This window comes from Primulina eburnea, chromosome 6 (assembly GCF_022965805.1).
Source record: "Primulina eburnea isolate SZY01 chromosome 6, ASM2296580v1, whole genome shotgun sequence".
In the NCBI taxonomy this organism is placed as follows: Eukaryota; Viridiplantae; Streptophyta; class Magnoliopsida; order Lamiales; family Gesneriaceae; genus Primulina; species Primulina eburnea.
In genome coordinates, this window is record NC_133106.1 from 28,624,346 (window position 1) to 28,650,555 (window position 26,210).

The 26,210-nt window shown below is 36.6% G+C and overlaps 1 protein-coding gene and 1 pseudogene across 1 annotated transcript; one reads left to right on the forward strand and one right to left on the reverse strand.

Annotated features, from left to right (window-relative positions):
* The first annotated feature begins 16,941 nt into the window (after positions 1-16,941).
* On the forward strand, positions 16,942-18,682 carry LOC140834073 (beta-1,6-galactosyltransferase GALT29A-like). The gene has a single exon (XM_073198693.1). The coding sequence runs from the start codon at positions 17,319-17,321 to the stop codon at positions 18,495-18,497; it is 1,179 nt and encodes a 392-aa protein (XP_073054794.1). The 5' UTR covers positions 16,942-17,318; the 3' UTR covers positions 18,498-18,682.
* A 373-nt stretch (positions 18,683-19,055) lies between these two features.
* Positions 19,056-22,275, reverse strand: LOC140835450 (protein ADP-ribosyltransferase PARP3-like; annotated as a pseudogene).
* Between the last annotated feature and the right edge of the window lie 3,935 nt (positions 22,276-26,210).

Here is a 26,210-nt window from a genome sequence, read left to right on the forward strand (position 1 = left end):
CGCTGCTAAATTTATTGACTTGCTTTTCTGCCTCTTCCCAAGTCTCACACACTCCGAGTTTACGTCCAATAAAAACTACATGTGTTTTACCCTATATTACAACAAAAATATAAAAACAATTAAGTATTTCACACAAGCAAACAACATAATATAATTTCACAAAAAAATTTAAAAAAATGAAGCTCACCATTTTGATTTCACAGATGTTACTTTCGGCTGCTAATAAATAACAAGCAATTAGCTTACGTGTGAGAATCATATATTTGAACAATTAAAATAAACTGGAATTGCCCATTATCAACCGAACCGATACTTCGATAAGATACAAAATTCTTAACAAAAAAACTTTCAAAAGAAATGAAATATTTGACCAATTAAAAAAAAATAGAATTGCCAATCATAAACTGGAATTGACCATCATCAACGAAAAAAATTTAGCTCAATTTCAAGCTAATAAAGATGCTATTATATTTCTAAGAATTCACGATCCTTCGATTTCACGATTTCAAGAATTACAGTCAACTTACATTCAAGCTAATATCTCTATCAATGAATTCACGCTACTTCGATTTCACGTGCAAATAAAAAAATTGTTACCTAGGAGCAATTGCGTACATACCTTGATGACAGAGAAAGATGGTGGAGGTTGGGGATTTCTGGGATTTTTAGAGCGTAGAGAGGCTATGAGTTTTTTGGGGATTTTTCCTTTTACAAAGTGATTTGCAAATCATTCTCTTCTGTTTAGTTTAACCGCAAACTAACGAAAAAATTGGATTGGGAAAACTTTTTGAAACATTTGGGACTAAATCGGCTCATTATATCCGTTTATGACTAAATCGGGAACTACCCCAAACAATTGTGATCGAACAAAGAATTTAGCCTTCCAACACATTAAAGTAGTTAGTTTATAAAATTCAACTTTAACATATGATACTCATTTGTATCGGTTTCAAAATCATTATCAAATATCAATCAATGTTTAAAACCTGAATTAGACCGCTAGTTTTTTTAATACATACACGGGGGAGTGGGCAATCGAACTAGGGCTCCGAATAATTAGGGCAGGAGTGAGACCAAATGGGCTAAAAGTTCGATCTCGATTGGATTTGAAGCATTTTTCACCTATTTCATTTTTTTTTTGTATTTGGAAAACTTACGATAAGATTCTGGGTCTGGATCATAACTAATAGATGTGAAAAATATGGGGAAAATTTTAAATTTATTTATTATTATTTCTTATAGATAACAAGCAACTGATACAGAAAATAGGCATACTCCAGAAATCAACCACATAAATAAAATATATATTTCAAGTCACGATAAATATATAATCTATAAATTAAATCTCGGACATGTTTATAATCAGTGAAAGACAACCATATCGATAATCATGAAAAAAACTTGGGATTTGGATATTTAACTTTGATATTTTTTTTTCATCGAATATATGATATGATATGATATCACACATGAGCCACGAAGAAATAACTTGATGTTTTTAGATGACATCGAAGCAATGATTGCGCAAAATTGGATGAAATACATGGATTGGGAAAGTTAGAAGATTGAGTGTGAGACCATATAAATCCAATGGCAAGAGTGTTTTTATAATTTCTTTTAATGTTTTAAAATCGTTATTCATTTAATAGATTGTTGATGAGTTCAATTAGTATTTTTTTTTTATTTTCATAATTAAGCTTATTCGGCTATTTAAAAGGTGATTTAAAGTTTCATCAAAACCCATTATGGTTATGTAAGTTTTGTTATTTTGACATAAGTGATGGTCGACGTGCGATTTCATATGCATAGGTTGTTGTCTCAATCATAGAAAACAGGTAGACGGAATCATACACCGAGGTTCTTACTTAGATTAGCAACGGGTCGGAGTTCTTTTCAAAAGATCATGTTCTTATCGTCTGTGTCGTTTTTATTATGTCATATGCTAAATAAATCGTTATTATTTATTAATTCTGCCTCTTGTTTGATTTTTAGGTCCTAGGAAAATTTAAGATTTTAAATATTATTCCCGTGTGTCATTATTTTGAGTTTTTCAAACGATGTTGAGTGAGGATCATATTAGTAGATCTTGTACCAAATATTGTCATGCACACACAATAAGATAGTTGTCGGAAAACTTGTAAGTATAAATTAAACTCAATATGGACAAATAACAGTAAAAAAAATTAAAAGGATAAAATTATCTTTTGAAAGTAAATATGCAATTACATTATCAATGAAAATTTGGGTTGTCAACCTAATTTCAATCAAATTAATTAAGTTCATTTTACATAACATCCATCCAACTAGAATAAGTTAATGCCTCATATATCTTCTTAAGTTCTAGCTATAAAATAAAAATAACCTGCAAAAATTCATCAAGCATTTCTCTACAAATTCTAATAAGTGTGGATGAATTTCCAATGACTAGCTCTGTGGATGATTTCTGTTCAACTGGTAGATAGGTCTAAAGAAATCTGGATTTTATTGTTGAATATGTTGATAATCAACGACAATCAGCAAGATTCTCCTCTCGAGGCTCTTCTATCTAGTGCCCCCTACGAACTCATCTTCTTATGATCAGGATTGACTAGATGTTCTTCTTGTGCAGTTGGATTGATATCAATAACTACTCTTATAGATCTACTTATTCTCTTCTTCCACTTAAGAATGAATTTACTAAAAAAAATTTATTTTACAACAGCAGTTTGTAGCAACTCACTTCAGCTATGACTTATTTTACTGTTTACACTGAAACTCTTAACCAGTTTGGTACGTAGGAATTTTAGATTTTAGTAAACAACTTTTACGCTATAATGACTAATTGTGACAGTCTTTTTGACGTGGAAACTAATCCTGAATCATGAATGATAGACTATCCGGGTACCCAACTTTTTATCACAAAATACCCTGCTTGTTATCCACTTGCAGTGGTCTTCTTACACAACGAAATCTTACGTACAGTGTTGCTTTTGTCCTGTGCTGAAGATTTTCGAAATCGAGATGGAACAACCAAATCCTCATTTCTAGCACAGATCTGAAGTAATCTGAAGGTTTGTTGAAGGTAAAATTTGATAAAATTCGGCTGCGAAGCTATGCGTAATTACCGATGTCAAAACTCTTGCATAATGCCTTGCGCCGTAGATGTATGAATTTTTTTTTTCTTTGTTAACGCTTTCATCTGCATATCTATTGTATAAACTGATTTTTTTTACAATAGTCGGTTGTTCGTTGTGTTTCTTTTATTGTGCGAAGTTTTTTTTTTTTTTCAAAAAACCGCAAAATTGGAGGTCGTCTTACATTGCAGTAGAAATTGGTTGGCTTTCTTTCTTGGGCTGTTGTGCAACAAATATCTTTTTCTGTAACTTCTAGCATTTCTTTTGTAATGTGACTGATGTCAAGGCTATAGGACCAGTTTGGTATGCAAGAGAGAAAATTTGAACTCACAAGGAGGTGCTCCAGCTTTCTGTTGCTTTTCGGTTCACATCTTTGACGGATCTGGACTCATCTTTAAAATCTTCATGTACGCCCGAAAGTAAGCGAGTTTCCAATTGGGGTCTGATTTTTGGGAGAACAAACGGTAGGTTGGGGGACTAAAAACGATATAACAAAATAAAATAAATAGTAAGATCAAGGGTATTTTGGTCTTTAGCACATTTATCATGACTTTATCACTACTATTAATTTCACACCACACGTGATATTACATAACTCTGAAATTAAATATCTTATCATATCAAACATTTATCAATCAAATTATTAATCATTCAACTATCATATCCTACGAACCAAGCGGGCCCTTAGATTCAAATATGTACAAACACCGTTGTTGTGAATCCTTTGATTCAACCAATATCACAACACTGAAATCAGATAGCGTGTCAAGGATATATTAATTGCTATGTAGCATAGAATTATCCTTGGTTATCAAAACTTTTCTTGAAATGTGTACATAAGTGAAAAACTTGAATATGTTCATATAAAGTGCTCGAGATATTGTGTTTCAAATTATTGTTCAATATTTCAGCGGTCTCTGATGAAGAAAAAATTCTTCTTTATATAGTTGAACTCTTGCAACACTCAAATCACTTTCAATGTTTAATTTTTCTTTAGCCGATACAAAAATAATTTGTCTTTTGTTTCTTTTCTTTTCATAGTACGTCGTAATTAATGTTTGAAATCTATCTAACTATGATGATTAAATGCTTTTGATAAAGTTGATTCATGAGACAGAATGATTGACACATATCTTTGTCTTATTTAGAAGACATTCTTGAATCACTGGATGACTTTTGATATCGTGCATAATTGTTCAAATGATCTTCCGACAAGTCTGGCTTGTAGATAAAAGAGATAAATTTATTATGCGAGCGAAAGCTTGAGACCATATACGGCTTGAGCATTCTAAAACGAATCCTAGAAGCAACTCGAACCTTATAAAGGTTGTATAGATTGACTTTGGAATTTCTTGCTGGTCTGACAAACAGTCCACACAGAATCTTGAAATAGAAGCAATTCAGCTTGAGTTCAAAGCAACCAACTCGAAACATATAAATACAATAAAATAGGAGCCGGTATCTGAAACAACTCGATGTTGTAATTTGTTATCGCCAAAACTAAGACTTTTACCCTAACCGGTTCAATATGCAATGTCACGCTCAATATCCAACCTCGAGTCAGATTTTTCTCAAAATATATGTCTCATATACAATTTATTGAGATTTCAAAAACATCAAGAATCATTCTATTCATGTTTAAATTTGGGGACTAAATGCTCAATATAGCACAACTATTTGGCTGATGTATGTCAAGATAAAAATCTTTCAAAACTGCCAGCCCACGATTCCTATGACTTAACGGATTCTTCGAATTAAGGAACCACCCGACATTATTAATTCCACCATAAACAACATATAAATTTTTTAAAATAAAATTGGTTTTCCAGATTATGTTGTCGCGGCTGCGTCTTCCATCGACTATTTTAAAAAAAGTATTTGCAAATGATTAAAAAATGATTATTGACTTTTACTTTACAAATTTACAAAACATTGTAAAAGAAAAACGAATATTCATTTTTTTAAAAACATTTGTAAATACTACCGAGTAGGTCTCTTGTGATACGGTCTCATGAATCTTTATCTATGAAACGGGTCAACCTTACCGATATTCACAATAAAAAGTAATACTCTTAGCATAAAAAGTAATACTTTTTCATTGATGACACAAATAAGAGATATGTCTCACAAAATACGACGTGTGAGACCGTCTTACACAAGTTTTTGCCAATACTACCTTAGACACGCTCTGCTATACACATCTCCGATTGTATACATCGTGTCAAAGTCACCGGAGAATCAACAGCCATAAACAATTATTTTAAAAAAATAAAAATAGAAGAAAATCGTAACCAACTTTTAGGTGGTTGAATTGAAACTACTCACACATTTTTTTGTATTTAATTTTTTGAGTTGGTCTTATGTGAGACCATCTCACGGGTCATAATATGTAAGACGGGTCAACTCTACCAATATTCACAATAAAAATTAATACTCTTAAGGTTGCGTTTGGTAGATAGGTTTAGGTAGGATTGATTATTTTAGCACACTTTATCCTGCGTTTGGTACGATTTTTATTTATCCAGCTCAATCCCTCCTACAAGTGATTAGGTGGTATTATGTGTGATTAAATAATACCTCCTTCCTCCGAAGGATTATTAATCTCTCCTCTATCCATACTCTCTTTCCAATTTTACCCTTCTTCTGTAGTAGCCCGAATGCCGAATTGGGTAATTAACGGATTAATGGTGATTAATCATGATCGGAAGGTCCGAAGATGGTTCGGAAGCACCGAAGAGTTCGGAAGGTCCGAAGTGAGTTCGGTGGATCCGATCATGAGGTGTCAAGAGCAGCTGGACACGTGCATGATCGGACGGTCCGAAGTGTATGATCGGAGGATCCGATCATGAGCTGTCAAGAGCCGATGGACACGTAGGAGTTCGGACGTTCCGAAGAGGGTTCGGACGATCCGAACATGGCCTATAAATAGTGCTCGGATTTCCTCATTTTTACTTGCCAATTTCTTGAGTTTCTCTCATTTTGGAGAGTTTGGAAGGTTTCTAGGAATTAATTGTTGGTCGAGCGATAGCCGGGAGCTGCCAGGAGTGGTACCATAGCGACGCCTGAGTTTCGAGGCAATCGACATCAAAGGGCTGTCGACGGACGAAGGTAAACCCTAAACCTTTGGTAGTACTAGGGAGTACTGGTTTTGCTAGCCGAGCATGGTAGTATTGTTCATTGGGTATGCTTTTGATGAATAGGCTTGGATTAGACCTGTTGTCTGGTTGTTCCAGTGGATTAGGATTGCAGTGTTAGAGGTACGAAAGTACTATCCGAGATATCCTGGTTGAGTATACATTCATATATGTGTTGCATGATTATCTGTTGCATTGTTATATGTCATATGATGCATGCTATTATGTCACGAGTTATGATGCATATTGCATTTCATGTTGAGCCGTATCTCCTTCGAGATAGCCTTTGCTGTTGAGCTGTATCTCTTTCGAGATAAGCTATATCTTGGGGCCGCTCAGCCCTGTCTTGTGGACGCATGGACACCGAGAGTACACAGTGGCCGACGGGTCGGGAGGGCTTCGGTGGTCCGGGACATTTTAGGTCCACGTCTGTCTTGTAGTGGATGCAGTGACCCAGAGGTTGGACCGCGCGGCACTATCCACTTGGCGCCTCTAGACTGAGCATTGTTGAGATCCTTTTGTGACTCCTGTTTCTTGACTACCCCGGTATCATGATCATAGCATGTGCATTTCATATAGGTCTGTATACTCATACTTTTGTACTGGGCGTTCTTATCGCTCACGTCCTCGGTTTTGTTTATCTTGGACACCCCATTCCCATGGGGCAGGTCTCAGGTTGGATGGTTCCGGAGGAGCAGGAGGAGGACGGTGAGTAGACGGTTGGTTTAGTTTCGGTATCATTTGATTCGATATGGTTGTACCAGATATTCTTTACCTTATTTTGAGTTGTTCTAGAGTTCGTTTGGGTTGTATAACTATCATTTGTTAGTTGTTTCCGCTATTATCTCTGATTAGTAATTATTAAGTTAATTGCATGCTTAGTTTTCAATTAGTAGGTGATTCTGGAACGGGTCACTACATTTATGGTATCAGAGCATGCGTATGATTTTGGGATATAGATTCTGTTTTGGGATTTCCGTTGACCATTTTCCCTATTCTATCTTGTAGCGATGGCTGACCATTTTGATGACGGGAGTAGTCAGGGGAGTGTAGGTCGATGGGGTGACCAGGATGATCATAGGCGTCACCATGAGCATCGTCATCGTCGGGATGGTCCTAGGCGTTTTGATATGCATCGTTTCATGCAGATGGGGCCTAAGCCTTTAGTTGGCGGTGAGACTCCCGATGATGCGGAGGATTGGATAGAGCGCATGGAGAGTTGTTTTCGTGCATTCCAGTGCACCGATGAGCAGAAGATGGAGACCCTTAGTTTTCTTCTTGAGGGCCGTGCTCGCAGGTGGTGGCGATCGACTTCTGCGCCGATAGTTCAGTCTCAGGGTAGAGCGACTTGGGCCGATTTCCGTGCAGCGTTCATGCAGCTGTACTTTCCTCCAGCCCTTCGCCAGGCCAAGACGATTGAGCTCTTGAATCTGAAGCAGGGGAGTATGTCTGTTGATGAGTATCAGCAGAAATTCTTTGAGTTATTACCCTTCGCTCCTCATATCAGTGGCAGTTCTGAGGCCAAGTATGATCATTTCCTTCAGGGCCTTAATCAGGAGATCTTTGATCGAGTCACTGTCTGTGATAATCCTACTTCTTATGATGGGTTAGTGAACCGGTGTCGCCAGGCAGAGATCAGTCTCCAGCGTGGTAGGGCTATTCTTTCTTCTAGACCTCCGAGTACTTTGAGGCCTCGATCTCAGTCGTTCAAGAAATCTGGTTCGTCTTCTTCCGGATCTGGATCTCGATCTAGCGGTGTTTTCCGCTTTGGTAAGAAGAAGGAGTCTTGTGCGCATTGTGGGAAGAACCATCCATCGGAGCAATGCCGAGTAGCCGCAGGAGCTTGTTATCAGTGCGGAGAGATGGGGCATATTAAGAAGAATTGTCCTCAGTTGCGAGGTGGAGCAGGATCTGGTTCTGGATCTCAGACGACTGTTCAGCAGAGGAGGCAGGGTCAGGCAGTGGGTAGTTCGAATCTTCGACCTCGTGCCCAAGGTCAAGTTTTTGCGTTGAACCAGGATCAGGCTGCAGACGAGACCGAGAGAGTCATAGCAGGTACTTTTTGTTTATGCGGTATTCCTGCTTTTGTTCTTATAGATACCGGAGCATCTCATTCATTCATTTCTGCACGATTCGTTTAACGTCATAAGTTACCGTATGTTTCTCTAGACGTCATTCTTTCTGTTTCTACCCCGATGGGTCATTCGGTTTTAGCCAAGCGTCTAGTGATGGGTTGTCCTTTAGATTTTGAGGGTAACGAGTTGACTGCGAATCTTATGATTCTGGAGATGGAAGATTTTGATTGTATTTTGGGTATAGACATTTTGACTACCTACCGAGCTACTGTGGATTGTTACCAGAAGCTTGTTCAGTTTCGTACGACTGAGAGCTCTAGTTGGTTTTTCTATGGTGAGGGAGCGCGACCTCCGATGCCAGTAGTATCTGCTCTGAAAGCCTGTCGTGCTTTAGAGGCGGGCGGGGAAGGCTACCTCATCTATGCAATTGATACGTCCACAGGTAGTGTTGGTATAGAGGATATTCCAGTGGTTTGTGAATTTCCTGATGTATTTCCAGAAGAGATTCCTGGTTTTCCTCCGGTTAGAGAGGTGGAGTTTGGCATTGAGTTAATGCCAGGGACTGCACCGATTTCTCGTGCCCCCTATCGTCTGGCTCCGTCAGAGATGAGAGAGCTGAAGCAGCAATTGCAGGATCTTCTTGATAAGGGTTATATTCGCCCGAGTGTTTCGCCTTGGGGAGCTCCAGTCTTGTTTGTCAAGAAGAAGGATGGATCGATGCGGTTGTGCATTGATTATCGCCAGCTGAATCGGGTGACGATCAAAAACAAGTACCCATTACCCCGTATTGATGACTTGTTCGATCAGCTTCAGGGTACTTCTGTTTACTCCAAGATCGACTTGCGATCAGGTTATCATCAGATGAGAGTCAGAGATGATGATATTTCCAAGACTGCATTTCGTACTCGTTATGGGCATTACGAGTTTCTAGTTATGCCATTCGGATTGACGAATGCGCCAGCGGTGTTCATGAATCTGATGAACCGAGTCTTCCGAGATTTTCTGGATCAGTTTGTGGTGGTTTTCATTGACGATATCTTGATCTATTCTCATAGTGTGGAAGAGCATGTCCAGCACTTGAGGATTGTGTTGCAGATTCTTCGCGAGAAGCAATTGTATGCTAAGCTGAGTAAGTGCGAGTTCTGGATTGATCGTGTAGTATTCCTTGGTCATGTGATTTCCAAGGAAGGAATTTCTGTGGATCCCAGCAAGATTGAGGCAGTGCTAAATTGGTCACGACCTACGACGGTGGCTGAGATCCGTAGTTTTCTAGGTCTAGCAGGGTATTATCGTCGCTTCATCGTGAATTTCTCCCAGGTAGCTAGACCTTTGACGCAACTTACTCGGAAGGATGTTCCATTTGAGTGGTCATCTGAGTGCGAAGATAGTTTCAGAGAGCTTCGTCGACTTCTGACTTCTGCACCTGTTTTGGCGTTACCGTCAGGATCTGATGGTTTCAGTGTTTACACCGATGCCTCTTCTCAAGGCTTAGGGTGTGTGTTGACGCAAAACGGTCATGTGATTGCTTATGCTTCCAGACAGCTGAAATCTCACGAGGAGAAGTATCCTACTCATGATCTAGAGTTGGCAGCTATTGTGTTCGCGCTGAAGATTTGGCGTCATTATTTGTACGGGGTTAAGTTTGAAATCTTTACTGATCATAAGAGTCTGAAATATCTGTTCACTCAGGCTGAGTTGAACATGAGGCAACGTCGTTGGATGGATTTGCTGAAAGATTATGACTGCGAGATCAAGTACCATCCAGGATCTGCAAATCTCACAGCTGATGCTCTTAGTCGCAAAGTGAGAGTTTCTGCACTTCAGACCAGTGCTATGATTAGTACTATTCAGGATTGTTGTTCGTTGGGATTTAATTTCAAACATCGGAAAGGTATGGAGAGCATTCGTGTTGCTACCATTTTATCTGAGCCAGCCTTGTTCGCTCGGATTCGAGATGCTCAGATGTCTGATCTCAAGACTCAGAGATTAGCTCGGTTAGCGGGTGGAGATAGCGGTTTCCATTATCAGTCTAATGGTCTTCTGTGTTTGTCTAATCGAGTTGTAGTACCAGAAGATGATACTTTGAGGGAGGAGATCTTATCTCATGCTCATCGAAGTAAGTTGAGTATTCATCCAGGAAGTAATAAGATGTATAAAGACTTGAGGACACGATTTTGGTGGAAAGGGATGAAGCGCAGTGTTTATCAGTTTGTTTCCAAGTGTCTTGTTTGTCAACAGGTTAAGGCAGAGCACCGTCGACCTGGAGGATTATTGTTGAATCTACCTATTCCTGAATGGAAGTGGGAGCATATCACGATGGATTTCATTACTCACTTGCCATTATCGTCGAGGAATAGTGACGCTATCTGGGTAGTGGTGGATCGACTCACCAAGTCTGCTCACTTTCTGTCTTATAACCGGGATTTCACTTTCGATCGTATGGCTCGATTGTACATTCAGGAGATTGTACGTTTGCATGGAGTGCCTGTCAGTATTGTCAGTGACAGAGATCCTCGTTTTACCTCACGGTTTTGGGGTAGTTTCCAGTCAGTTTTGGGTACTACACTGAGTCTGAGTACTGCTTATCATCCGGAGACTGACGGTCAGTCAGAGAGGACTATCCGTACGCTTGAGGATATGTTGCGAGCCTGTGTTATGGATTTCGGACCCGCTTGGCAGGATCATTTGCCTTTGATTGAGTTCGCGTACAACAACAGCTACCATCGTAGTATTGGTATGGCACCATTTGAGGCGTTGTATGGGCGACGTTGTCGTACTCCTTTATTCTGGGACGAAGTTGGTGAACGACATGTTGAGGGACCGGAGTTAGTCCAGCAGGCTATTGATAAAGTTGCAGTAATCAAGAAGAGGATTAAGATTGCCCAGGATCGACAGGCTAGTTATGCGAACACCAAGCGGCGACCTCTTTATTTTCAGCCAGGTGAGAAAGTGTTTCTCCGAGTTTCGCCTTTTCGCAGGATTTTGAGATTTGGTCTCAAGGGTAAGCTATCTCCGAGATTCATTGGTCCTTTTGAGATTCTAGAATGTGTGGGAGATTTAGCTTACAGGTTAGCATTACCTCCGTATTTGTCCGGTATTCATGATGTGTTCCACGTATCTTTGTTGAGACGATACGTAGCAGATGAGTCTCACATCTTGCATCCCTCTGAAGTTCAACTTGAATCAGATTTGTCTTACGTGGAGCGACCAGTTCAGATTCTCGATCGCAAAGACAAGGTGTTGCAGAATAAGATTATTCCTCTTGTTTTAGTACAGTGGCAGCGCAGAGGCACTGAAGAAGCCACTTGGGAGTTAGAGAGTCGTATGCGTTCAGAGCATCCAGAGCTCTTTTGAGTTGTGCTTTGTATATGTTTGTGTTTTTCAATTGTAATCGAGATATCAGTTGTATTCAACAACAATTAAGATATAATAACGATGTTGTTATTTCGTTTTGTTCATTCTCTAAGCCTGATTTCGAGGACGAAATCTTTTAAGGGGGGGAGAATGTAGTAGCCCGAATGCCGAATTGGGTAATTAACGGATTAATGGTGATTAATCATGATCGGAAGGTCCGAAGATGGTTCGGAAGCACCGAAGAGTTCGGAAGGTCCGAAGTGAGTTCGGTGGATCCGATCATGAGGTGTCAAGAGCAGCTGGACACGTGCATGATCGGACGGTCCGAAGTGTATGATCGGAGGATCCGATCATGAGCTGTCAAGAGCCGATGGACACGTAGGAGTTCGGACGTTCCGAAGAGGGTTCGGACGATCCGAACATGGCCTATAAATAGTGCTCGGATTTCCTCATTTTTACTTGCCAATTTCTTGAGTTTCTCTCATTTTGGAGAGTTTGGAAGGTTTCTAGGAATTAATTGTTGGTCGAGCGATAGCCGGGAGCTGCCAGGAGTGGTACCATAGCGACGCCTGAGTTTCGAGGCAATCGACATCAAAGGGCTGTCGACGGACGAAGGTAAACCCTAAACCTTTGGTAGTACTAGGGAGTACTGGTTTTGCTAGCCGAGCATGGTAGTATTGTTCATTGGGTATGCTTTTGATGAATAGGCTTGGATTAGACCTGTTGTCTGGTTGTTCCAGTGGATTAGGATTGCAGTGTTAGAGGTACGAAAGTACTATCCGAGATATCCTGGTTGAGTATACATTCATATATGTGTTGCATGATTATCTGTTGCATTGTTATATGTCATATGATGCATGCTATTATGTCACGAGTTATGATGCATATTGCATTTCATGTTGAGCCGTATCTCCTTCGAGATAGCCTTTGCTGTTGAGCTGTATCTCTTTCGAGATAAGCTATATCTTGGGGCCGCTCAGCCCTGTCTTGTGGACGCATGGACACCGAGAGTACACAGTGGCCGACGGGTCGGGAGGGCTTCGGTGGTCCGGGACATTTTAGGTCCACGTCTGTCTTGTAGTGGATGCAGTGACCCAGAGGTTGGACCGCGCGGCACTATCCACTTGGCGCCTCTAGACTGAGCATTGTTGAGATCCTTTTGTGACTCCTGTTTCTTGACTACCCCGGTATCATGATCATAGCATGTGCATTTCATATAGGTCTGTATACTCATACTTTTGTACTGGGCGTTCTTATCGCTCACGTCCTCGGTTTTGTTTATCTTGGACACCCCATTCCCATGGGGCAGGTCTCAGGTTGGATGGTTCCGGAGGAGCAGGAGGAGGACGGTGAGTAGACGGTTGGTTTAGTTTCGGTATCATTTGATTCGATATGGTTGTACCAGATATTCTTTACCTTATTTTGAGTTGTTCTAGAGTTCGTTTGGGTTGTATAACTATCATTTGTTAGTTGTTTCCGCTATTATCTCTGATTAGTAATTATTAAGTTAATTGCATGCTTAGTTTTCAATTAGTAGGTGATTCTGGAACGGGTCACTACATCTTCCTTCACCGCTATTGAACCACCTCGGCTGTCGGACCGCCGCCGGACCTCGCCGTCGTCGCCCTCGCCGGACGCCACCACACAGCCTTCACCGGACCACCGCACAGCCGCCGTCGGACCGTCGCCGTCGCCGTCGGACCACCGCCGGACCGCCGCCATCGGAGTGGAAGAAGAAAAATAAAAGAGGAAGGGCAATTTTGTCATTTAATCAAAAATTTCAAAATTATCCTATACTTAAAATTAAAAATCTTACCAAACATACTACCATACATTACATTTCTACAACAATCATTTTCTTTATCATTTACTTACTAATCATTAGTTTATTTTATCCTGCAACCAAACGCAGCGTTAGCATAAAAGTAGTACTTTTTCATGGATGATCCAAATAAGAGACCCGTCTCACAAAAACGACCCGTGAAACCGTCTCACACAAGTTTTTGTCTAATTTTTTTCTCTCTTCCTAAAGGAGTCGGATTACATTTTTCATTTTTTTAAAAAACATATTACATTTTTGCATTTTACGATTAGATGTTGTATGATTTTTCCCGCACTGCCTGTGTTTCACACCTAAAATCGATCACGCAAATCTTAGAAATTCGTAATTTTTTTTAAAACATTCGTAAATTGTAATTTGAAAGTAAAACCTAATTCTCAAATTTTTGGAATTCATTTTAATAATTTCTTAGTGTGGAATTAGTTTTAATATTTTGACATTTGTGATTATACTATCGATTTCCAATTCATGGGAATTATAAAATCTCTCTTTAAGTTGCGTTTGGATTTGGAGATTTACATCCATACTAGAATGTATTTGAAATTAATTATAATGAATCAAAAATAAATAACTAATATTTGAAATTCATTATCAAGCGAATTTTCTCAAACAAACTAACAAATTTATTATTATGGATTTAAAATATTTAACTTCAAATTCATCCATTCAAATATAACTTTATAATTTTAATTCCGATTATGTCAAATAAGTTTAGAATAAGGTTTTGTGTGTGTATGTGTGTGAACTTTCGTGTTGACAATATTATATTTGGTTATCGTTTCATGCTCATGAGTTATATATAATAATGGATATTCAACATTCGTGTGTCTCGGTTATTAGTATATTATAGAAATGTTATATGATATTCTCCGTTGGAGCATTTGTTTATATACAATGAATATTCGTTTTATGTATATATTATGTGGATGAATATTAAACTAGAAAATCATATTTTTCAGTATTTTATATGGAGCATATATTGATATATATAATTTTTTTATTCGCTTTAGATAATGACATTATATCATTTAAAGACATTATACATAACCGAATTAGAACATGTACCCTCACCACATGTAATAAAATTAAAATATAAATAAACTTGATATAATTTAAAATGTAAAACATAGTTGATAGTTCACATTAAATGCTAGTCCTGTACATTGGAACAGCATGAAACACCTAACGAGAATGTTATTTATATCACTAATTTTTGTTAAGACGATTTTACAAGTCAATTTTTTGAGAGACAGAACTCTTATTTCGTCATCTATTAAAAAATATTAATTTTTATATTAAAAATATTACTTATTATTAAAAATATAAATATAAATGATTGTAGTGAGACGGTATCACAAAAAACATATTATATTTATATTTCTGGTCTATGTTATATATATATATATAAAATACTAAAATAGTTTATATCATGAAAAACACATTGACTCAACAGTTGCATCACATGTTTTGATATTCATTTAATGTTTTTCAAATAATGGTTTTTTTAAGGAGAAGTTATTGAAAAATCCCCAATCAAAAAATTTCTTTGGCTTCACTCTCTACCCACAAAATTGTGGGACTATGTCATACAAAATGTGGTACACTTCATGTGGAAATGTGGTACTAAAAAAGTACCTAGGGACTGAACACAAAAAAAAATGGCGGCTGGAGACTGAACCCAAATTTCCCGTTTTTTTAAAGGCAATATATGTCGAATCTACTGACATGAATTAATATTTTTTTTGCCATAATATTATATTTGATTTATTGTACGATTTAAAAATTTCATCATTATTACTATACATAAATTTTGTTAAAGTGATGTATCTGTCTGTCGATAATGTAGCTTATTTTTTTTAATAAAAAAATTAATTTTTTTTTATATTATTTGATTATTAGCGACGAAAATTTTAAACTATCAGTAAACAATGAGTTTTCTTATAGTGTCTATTAAATATTATTGATCAAAAATATAATTTTATCGAATAAAATAGAAGCAGATACAATGATCTCACTGATAAATAGAGTTAGATAGATTGCTGAATTTTTTTTAAATTTTTATATAAATTCTTGAGAAGATGAAAATTAACCTGCATGCTATTAATTTTTGTGTCATAATTTATTAATTCATTATTAGCACAAATACTATAGGCATGGGACAATAAGTAAAATTTAGGAGGAATCTGCCGACAATTGAAAACTACTCCAATTTGTTTCATGAATTAAACAGATTTATAGTTATTGAAATATAAATACAAAAGAATCATGTTATTATTATTTATCCATCACTATTGTTACTAGTTACCTTACACACGCGATACGTGTGTGTACAGTCATTTTTATCATTATCGATGAACTAAAGTGAAATTTGATAAATTATGGATGAACTAAATTGATATTTAAAATGTTGAAATAAAAAAATAAAAATAAAAACGTGTGTTGAAATTTTATTTTGTTTAAAAAAACAGAAGTGTAATATTAGTACCATATAAGGATAAAGTTGGAAGAAAAAAATGGTGTCCTTCCTAAATAGTTACTATCATGTCCTCGACTTTAATAAAATAGAAGAGACTATCACAATTTATTATATTTACAACACACACATGCATATTCTTTTTTTAAAAATTTATAAAAATAACATTTTCTTGTGAGATCAGTGTTTTCATAATGGATCAGTGATTGAATCATTTTATATTAAAAAACTGTTCAACAGATCGGACTGAAAAACCGTTATATTATATAAAATAATAATATATTATATTAAATGATATATTTTAAATTTTAAAGATTTTAAATATGTATATAAATAAAAAATATATATTTATCCAAGTTTAAAATATACACAAAAAAATATAATAAAATATGTTTATGTTTATATTTTTTTTTAAAAATAAATAAATCAAAATAATTTTAATATTACTAAATAATATTTTTAATAAGTTAAAAATATAAATAATCATATGTAGATATATAAACAAAAAATAAAATTCTAAATATAATAAATAATTTTTTTAACAGAAAATAAGAATATGAAAAAAAATTAAAAACAATTGAACCAATCAGATCGATGTCGAACCGGTTCACCAGCTCAAGACCTGTCTAACAGGTTCCTGACAAGTTCTGACCAGTTTGACCGTAAAAACGATTTATAAGATTGTTCCGATTGGACTCATGATCATTTCTTAGTCGAATCGGTCTATCCGACTTTAAAAACAGTATGAGATGTCACAATCTCCTCTAAAATAAAGTCTAAGAAAAAATCATTAAAATATTCTTACAGTAAGCTAGAAAAAAAAACAAAAAATAGCACATGAAAAGTTTTTTGTTTTTAAAGGTTAAACCAATTTTTTAACATCAAAATAGTTTTGTTTAATATATAATAATACTTTAACAGAATCAAAAACTCGTGAGCTAATAATATACAAGAGTAGCTTGTATGAAGCAGGGACCTATTTTTAACACCACTGTGTTTCTTTATCCTTATGTCTAGGTCTTTTCTCGACTCCAATCTTGAATCTTTACCAGCAATTTCCACTCAGATCTTTCTCCTACACCAAACCCATCTCCCTCTGTGTTCACACATGTGATTGAAGCAGATCCCACAAAATGTGAAGCTCAAAGATCCCATCTTTTGCAGGAAATTTGATATGGGTGTTTGTGTTTCACCGTCATTTTGTGTTTGAACATGAATCAGAACAGAACCCTTCTTATTTCCTCAAAGTTCTTGCACATAATTTGACACAAAGATTAGCATATAGTGTAAGAAACTTGGGATCTGTCTGTGTTTTTGTAGGATCCATTGATGTATTCTTCAGTGAAGCGCACCCTCCGCCCTCTGCACAGCATTTTACTGCTGATGGTGGTGGCCGCCACTCTCACCATTAGGGTGATGCTTCAGCAAAATGGATCTTTTCAACTGAAAAATGGAAGTACGCTTGTTAATAACTCCCAAAAACCAATCTTCAATGCTACCCTTTTGAAATATGCTTGTCTTGACATTGGTGAACCCAAGATGAAGCAGGAGATTGGGGAGTTGTTGGAGGGAAATTTTCGAAATCGGGGCCGGCAGATATCTTTTTTGTCTTCTGGTAAGTATCGTACTGATGCGAGGGTAAGATCAGCTAGAGGGGTTCCTTTGCAGCTTCGTTCGCCGGAGTTTCGTCAATTGTGGTTGAGTTTTCGGCGGCATTTGGGTGATTGGTCGAGAAACCGGAGGTTTCACTCCGATGCAATGTTAGATTTGGTTAATGAGATCAAGGGTGTGATTGATAAATACCACGGCATAAATCACGTGTTGGGCAAGAAATATAAAAGTTGTGCTGTGGTGGGAAATAGTGGGATTCTTGTAAAGACTGATTATGGCAAGGTGATCGATAGTCACGAGGCCGTTATTCGGCTGAACAATGCTAGGACCGCAAGTTTTGAGGAGTTTGTAGGATCAAGAACCAGCATTTCTTTTGTCAATAGTAACATATTGCACTTATGTGCGCGTAGGGAAGGTTGCTTTTGCCATCCTTATGGACAAAATGTGCCTTTGGTTATGTATATGTGTCAGCCTGCACATTTCTTGGATTATCTGGTATGCAATTCTTCCCATAAAGCACCATTGATTATAACTGATCCAAGGTTTGATGTGTTGTGTGCTAGGATTGTGAAGTATTACTCATTGAAACGATTCATGGAGACGACCGCAAAAGACGTTGGCGAATGGGCACCAGCGCATGAAGGATCGAACTTCCACTATTCCTCAGGAATGCAAGCCATCATGCTTGCTTTGGGGATGTGTGAAAAAGTTGGTATTTTCGGATTTGGGAAATCCAGTTTGGCAAGGCACCACTATCATACTAATCAGAAAGCTGAGCTTTCTCTACATGATTACGAAGCTGAGTATGATTTTTACCAGGATTTGATGGAAAAACCAGATGCTATCCCCTTTGTCTCAGATAAGTTCAAGTTCCCTCCTACCGTAATGTATCATTGAAATTTTTTCCGAGACGCTGCTCGTGTGCTTGTATGGTGTATAGGTCAATTACACGGTTAGATATTCCTATTGTGTCGTGCTCCACAGTGAGAACTGGGGTATTGTTCTGTGACCTGTAGTGTCCAAGATGGTGCAGGTGTAAAGTTGAAATGAAATAAATACATCACCCCTTTTTGTCTGTTAAACTCTCTGCTCTTAAGTTTAGTTCTTTTACTCGAAAAAAAGTGCACCTTCAGAACTCTCACTGGATTGGAATTCTGAAGGTGCGAGCCGCAGTCTGTAGAAGCAAGGAGAGAGCAGATTTTTGGCTGCCTATTTCATTTTCTTGATGCATCTAGATATAACTTATAACCATAAACATGTTGTGTAGATAGAAGTTTTGGTATTGCGTCCATGTGTATAAAATCGAAAAATTCGGGTCCATTCAAGGCGCCTTTGAGATATCTTGGCTTGACAAGGGCGAACCTCATGCCTGTACTTGCCATAGTTGCAGTAAATTATGGAAGAAACACCCAAAGGTCTAGTCGGTGACCTCCCTTCTCCCCATATCAAGTGACATTAAATTTACAATCTTTGTGTCTTATTCATGTGATTTTAATAATGATATACTAAAATAATTCTAATATTTAATAATAATATTATTCAAAGTAAAAGATACATGTAACAGATGAATACTACTATGCCGGATTCACTCCATATGATTTATCTTTCGTGAATATAGAGGAAATTTAGAAATATGCACAGCACATTAAGTGGCCATATTTTGTCTGCAATAACTTCACAGTTGTAACTTGAAACACTTGTTCCATATACCCCAAATGAATCCTTAATCCTAAAACTTCCAGTGAGCAAAACACACTGACAGAAGCTAGATTCACAGACCTTCCCTGTTTTTGAGGTAAAAAATAACCTCACCACTCGAGGTCGTTTTTTGGGCTCCCACATCATGCCCCACATCTTACTCTTCAAACTTCACGGCCAACAAGAACTGTATACTGACGTGGAAAAGAGTAGATGAAACATTAAAGGATATGATCGAATTTTCTTTCTCGTGGGAACATCTTAGATTATGCTTGGTTATAGGTAATGTTTAGCCTTCCAACCTGTTGTGGATCATAGACTGCATATTCATTATACTCGAGGGGGATATCCTTGTTCTCCGATGGAGTCGTCCACAAGGCACCTTAATATCATCTTTCCAATGGAAGTGTTCTGATTCATCTGTTCTCTTTAGGCCACACCCAAAACTCCCAATTTCTTCCCCTCGAGTGATGTTGAGTCCTACAATACAAAACAGGTGTGATTTGAATCAACGGTTGCAACCATTACCAAAAAACAAAAGCACGAATTGGTATCCACTTATATGTACCTCTGGTGGCCCAGTCAGTTTGGTTATATGCTCGCCCAGTGATGCAACTTCCAAGACCAAAAAACCATGTTGCCTATCCACTGCTGTGAAACAATACCTGGCTTCTGCTGCTGCAGCATCTCTACAAACTATAGCTTTGCCAAACTGCAAAACAAAAGATAAAGAATACCAATGCAAGCGAATCAGTTATAAATAACCAGCCATCTAATTGAGTATGCCATTAACCCGCATCCGAAGTTATCTGTGGTTTTCAAGTTATTATACCATTTACCTACAGGTAGAAGACACCGCGCAGGCATGAATCCTCCATGCAGATGACGCAGAAAATTTGAACTTCGTGTACCTGATAATTGAAAAAGATAACATACAGAACTAGGATATTTCATTAAGTGACGATCACCCAAAAGGAACAATATGCCAAGATATCAATTCCTACCACACCATAGCAGAACTTTGTTTGGTGATTTCTTGATTTCCTCGACAGAGGACTATGCACTAAATTCCACAGAAAAAATATTCTCGATGGCCACTCCAAAACTCTACTAGAGACATCATCAGAAAACACAGTTACTATTGTTTCAAATACGATCTATAGCAAATGCAAAAGTGGGAAAGTGAATTACGGCAGTCCTACAATTTCTCCAACTTTGACAGGTTCATAAGTTCTCTCCAGAAATTTTGCTATCATCTTGTGATCTTCCTTCTCTTTTTCTATGGGAGATATTGAGCACACCAATTTCTTGTACAGGTCAAATAGAGGATCATCAGGAGTGGAGCTCGACATATCTCCTATGAGCTGTGAAGATGCATGGATATCTTAGATTGTCTCAAATGCAGATACAACCTGCATGGCTCTTTACAATTAGCTTCTGAAAAAGACTTGCACAGACATGGCCGGATCCAGTAGGGGCAAACCAAGCTCCCCAGGAAAAAAGGAAAAACTTTGGAAATTTTATCTATAATTCATAAAAGCGCCCTTACATAATCAGCAATATCACCAGGCTCTTGAAAATTATAAGGTTTTGTTGAAGGCATAAGTGTAAACATTCTTTGGCTGAAATCTGCCCACAAACTCTTTCCTGTCCAGTTTCTTTGCGGGACTGAGCTTATCTACAAATTCCAGGAGCTCACTTTCACCTGAATTACCAACGTGCATGAGAAACTACAACCCAAACATCTAAAATTGAAAGCTAGAGCAGAAGAACAACTTACATGTATTTAAGCGGATATCAGCAACCATGCCCAACGGAAGTTCAGTAATATCTCTCCCAAATTCAGTCAAAGCATACTTGCAGACGAATCAATATCTTTTACATCATAGACAAACAAGAGAAAACAACCGAAAATTGAATCTACTATGGATACAAACCTGTATATGTCCTGGCTGCATAGAACTTTCAGAAGATTTGCCACCTTTGGCTCAAGCTTACTAAAAGCTGCAACCCTGGGTTGTCCGAGGCTCAAACCACCATGTCTAACTTCAACTCCATCGTCCTACAAGAATTGAAGAACTATTTTGAAAATGGAGCCTTCTCTGTAAAAGGATTTGAATGTTTGTGCTGCTTTTAACAAACATGTTACCAAGGACATAAAAATGCATCGTATCAATAAGGAAAAGCTTATGCAGCTTCTTCTTGATTTTCTTCTCTCTTCCCCATGGCTCAAACTCATTTCCAGTTAACCCTTCAAATGTTTAGCAAACTCCTTAGTGGCATCGTTGATGTTTTCCAACTCATCTAGACGTTTCTCTACACTTGCATTATAACATAAATTGCCCCTCTTCAAGTACATGTAAGGACCATGCTCAGGCACATCGATCAGTTGCATAATGCGATATCTGTTCCAATCTAACAACTCAGTTGGTAACTTAACCCAATAATTTAAAACCCAACAAGAAATCAGAGGTATACTCATTCAATCATCGCACTAGATCACAACTAGCAAAGGCACAATTGTACAAGATTCCATCCTATTCCAATATTTTTCCACCATCATGCAAATCGGTGTCCTTGTGAACACCTCTCTTTCCATATACCTTAAGCTGAGATTAAGGAACCGAAAATTATTGAAAATCAAACCGTTGGAACAGTAAAGCAAGCTTAGCTCAAAATGAAGGGGTTGGAAAGAACCTGGGAAGTGATGGTTTCAAGAGCCTGCTCCTTTATATCCTGCTTATCCAAGGGAACATCTCTTCCAGCTACAACAAGATTACAAAGCACATCACAGGCATCCAAAGGCTGAGCCTCCTTTTTCTCAATACTGCAACTTAACCAAGATTCTCCCACCACTGGTATGCCATTCTCCCAGAGAAATTGTACCTTGGAACACTAGTAACATGTTCTAGAGGGCCGAAAAAAATAATAACTATGTAACGGTATCTTAACAAAGTACGAGTTGCAGAAAATCCATTGCTGTTTCAAAGGTTTATAAGCTGGCGGATAAAAACAGAGTGGGGATAACAGAGATAAATATGCACTCAATCTTGTTTCGGCTTAACATTTTACAAGATTTGTAAAATGGTGTAAATGGCAGGAGACCGTGGCGGGACGGTCAATGACCACCTAACGTCTCAGTTACCTACGTAAGTAATTATATATAATTATAAATGATCATAAATTTTTATGTGATATATGTAATTAAATAATGTCTATGCATACAAAAAACTTCATACAACATAATACAGTCTATGAAAAGTATAAATAAATATATATATATACACTATTAACAAGATAATTAAGACGGTGGTTGATAGCGCCCGCGGCTGGAGGCAGTTGGTGGGTGATTGGATGACACTTGAAACCGAAAGTAAATACAAAAGAGAGTGAGATGTGTTTTTATTATATATAAGGTTTTTTTGAAATTGATTGAATTTGATTGAATTTTAAAATTATTTGGCTTTTACATTTGATTTGAATTTTAAAATCATTGACAATCTCAACCGCCAGATAACCTCGAGCCGCTAATAAAGACCATGCACCTTCCACCGTCTCGCTTCAATTGCCATTTAAAATACTACATGTCGTCCTTGATGAGAGAGAGAGCAAAGATAAATATTTTCTCCGTCTAAAACTTATTTTACAAGATCTTATTGTGTTGGATATGACAGTCTTCTATGAAATCAAACTATTTAAAATCATTTTATTTAAAAATAAATATAATTTTATATTTGATATATTGGAATGATTTTAAACTCAGTTCACAACGTTGAAAATCTGAACCCCAAATTACATCAGCAACAACAGAGTCTTTGATAGAGTAAGGTAATTTGAGTGGCGACCATACACTATATGCTCCTTTATTTGCAAGTAAAATTTGTATATGTCACTTACAGATTGGACATTTTTCTAATGGTCCATACAAGATTATATCTCATTGAAAGTTGGGTACGTATTCTTATGAGACGGTCTCACGAATCTTTATTTTTGAGATGGGTCAACTCTACCGATATTCACAATAAAAAGTAATACTATTAGCATAAAAAAATAATATTTTTTCATGAAAGACCCAAATAAGAGATCTGTCTCACAAAATACGACCCGTGAGACCGTCTCAGACAAATTTTTGCCAAATCTCAATATGAGTACAAACCATCTTGGATATAACAATATGATGATTAACTGGAAACTATGACTGCTAGAGACAAAAGGTGCATGGCAGTGAGGTATCTAAATATTTTAAAATTATGCTTGAAAACCTTGTTTTTGATCTAATAACAACTATGGTTAAATTGGTTTTTGTTTTACATTAACTTAAGCTGCATGAACACAACATAAACTATAGCATGTTGTAACAGCTACTGATCCAAATGTAGAGGGTGGTTCAAGCCACGCCACGCACCGAAAAGGATTGTGAAGCCATATTTGATCATAACCAGTGTTCTAAAAAGCCCGCTTAAGCTTGAAACCCCCGCTTCGGAGCGGTTAAACTATAGTTTAACGAATTAAGAGTAATTAAGACGTTTAATTAAGTGTGTTTAAACACAATTAATCGCATCTATTTATTTTTAATTTTTTTATTTTGAAAATATGTCTTTTTATTTTAAAATAATAAATTAAGTTTATAATTTAGATGTTTATTTTTTAATTTTAATTATGATTAAGCATGTTTGATAATGATTTGACAAATATTTAGCATTTTTTAATGTGCTCTAGTTGCAAAAATAAAATAAAAATTGTAATTTTGAGATTTTTATAATTTTATAAATATGAGAATTAATAAATCAGACTTAAATTTAACATATTTATGTATTATTTTATCTATTTATTGGTTTGAGATAATTACAATTACACTAAAGATAAAAAACATTTTTCACGCTCAAGTCTGTGCTAATCTCTCTTAAGCTTGAAAAGCTTGGAGCTCGACATCCGTGCTTCGGGGGCCTTCACGCGTTTTAGAACCTTGATCATAACCAAGAATTTTGAGAACTTAGGAAACATGGAATATAGTCAATATACTAACCATCTTGGAACAACAGCATCATCAGAACCATTATTTAGAGTCGTGACCCACTGGCCTCTAGGATTTCACGCATCTGCTTGATCGAGAGATGCTCAGTTACAGTTTCATTTCACAAAACTTGTTGAATTTTGCTATAATGTTCTAAGTCGATTTATCATTATCTTGGCCATTCTCATCTTCAGTTCTAGACTTCTTTGGTGACTGCTCCACCGCAAAGTTCGCGTTGGGTGCTTGCCTGAGTACCATACGAGAACAAACCCCAGATTACTAGTACCCAGAGCCAGGGGCGGAGGTACATGGGATTGTACCCGGGCCCCAATTTTTTTTGAAAAAATTTATAGGTAAATTTTGTATAATTTTAGAATAATATGATATTACCCCGAGTATATCAATTTAAAATATTAAAAAATTCTAGAGATTAAAATTCTAACCCGGGCGGAGCAATATTTCTGGCTCCGCTCCTGCCCAGAGCACTCGTGACGAGCTCCTTTTTATGTAACAAAATTATCTTTCAATTAAATGGATTAAATGATAAGTATAAAAAATGAAAAGGGGCAATTGTGCAATAAAAAGAAGGCCATCCCTCCCTAACGTATAGTACATAGTGCACGTTTTACATGAATGTACAATATTATTTGTAATTAATGATAATATCATAGTTATAAAAATTAAAGAGAGATTATAATACAATTTTGAACTTAATATTAAAAACCTATCATTTTTTTCTATGAAGCTAAATTTTAATATAATACTAGTATTCTGACACACGCATGCTTCTATAATATTTAATAATTTGATAGTTTTATTTGTAGTTTAAATTATAAAAATTGACCGGGGTATTTTGACAATTTTTGAAATTGGTCATAAGAAAAGGAAAAAAATGATTTTAAAAAAAGAAAAGAAAAGAAAACTTAGGTCAGACCATCCTACCGAAAAAATAGTCTACCCCCTCCCCTTAATATAAATTTAACTATCCGTTGCACGTATTGCATGTTTGTATATTTCTTTTTTTTTATATAATGAACAAACAAAAAACGGTAGAAAAGTAAAGACCGATATAGTAAATACATTAATTTGCAGTTAAAAAAATAGAGAAAAAGAAATGATAAAATGAAAAAAGAAAAAGAAAGAGAAAAGAGGCCATACATCCCAAATTGGTTGGTCTATTTCTCTCATCCTTAATAGACACTACAAGAAAAATGATTTTCGCAGCACGTTATCAACAACGTGCATTAAAAGCATGCTGCGAATACTACTTTTCACGGCGTGCACCCATATGTGCGCTGTTAATAGTGTTGCACTTGATACTATTAACAAAATAAAAACGATTAAAAAAAGACATTGTAAAAAAAAAGATAAAATGAAAAAATACACCTATAATATCGTCCATCCTTATAGAGAATAAAATTGATATAATTTTTGAATCAAAAGTCTAGATATATGATATAGTATAGTGTCGAGAGAAGTAGCTACAATATTATTTGCAGATCCAAAAAATCTTCTCTCTTCCCTCGACAAAAACATATAAATTTTTTAAAAGGATTTTGAATGCCATTTTAAATTCCCTTTTGAAACATAATTTAAAAAATCAGTTTTCAAATATTTTTCTTAGAACAGTCGAATCTAATACCAATTGATAGGATATTTTTTAACACCAACATAAATGTTTCAAACACAATATTCTCAATGAGCTGCAATAACTCGTGTTCTAAGAATGTTAACGCCGATGAATTAAATCGAGTTTGAGTTTTTACACCAACCGAAAAATACTCGAAATAATCATTCGTGAAGAAAACTGAAATAATGCAAGGATCAGTCTGAGCTTGTATCAGTTCAGTTATAGTGAAAACTGAACTGATATCAGTTGTACTTGAAACAACCTCGAT

Coding starts and splice junctions, on each gene's coding strand:
- LOC140834073 (XM_073198693.1), top strand. CDS start 17,319: ATGTATTCTTCAGTGAAGCGCACCCTCCGCCCTCTGCACAGCATTTTA.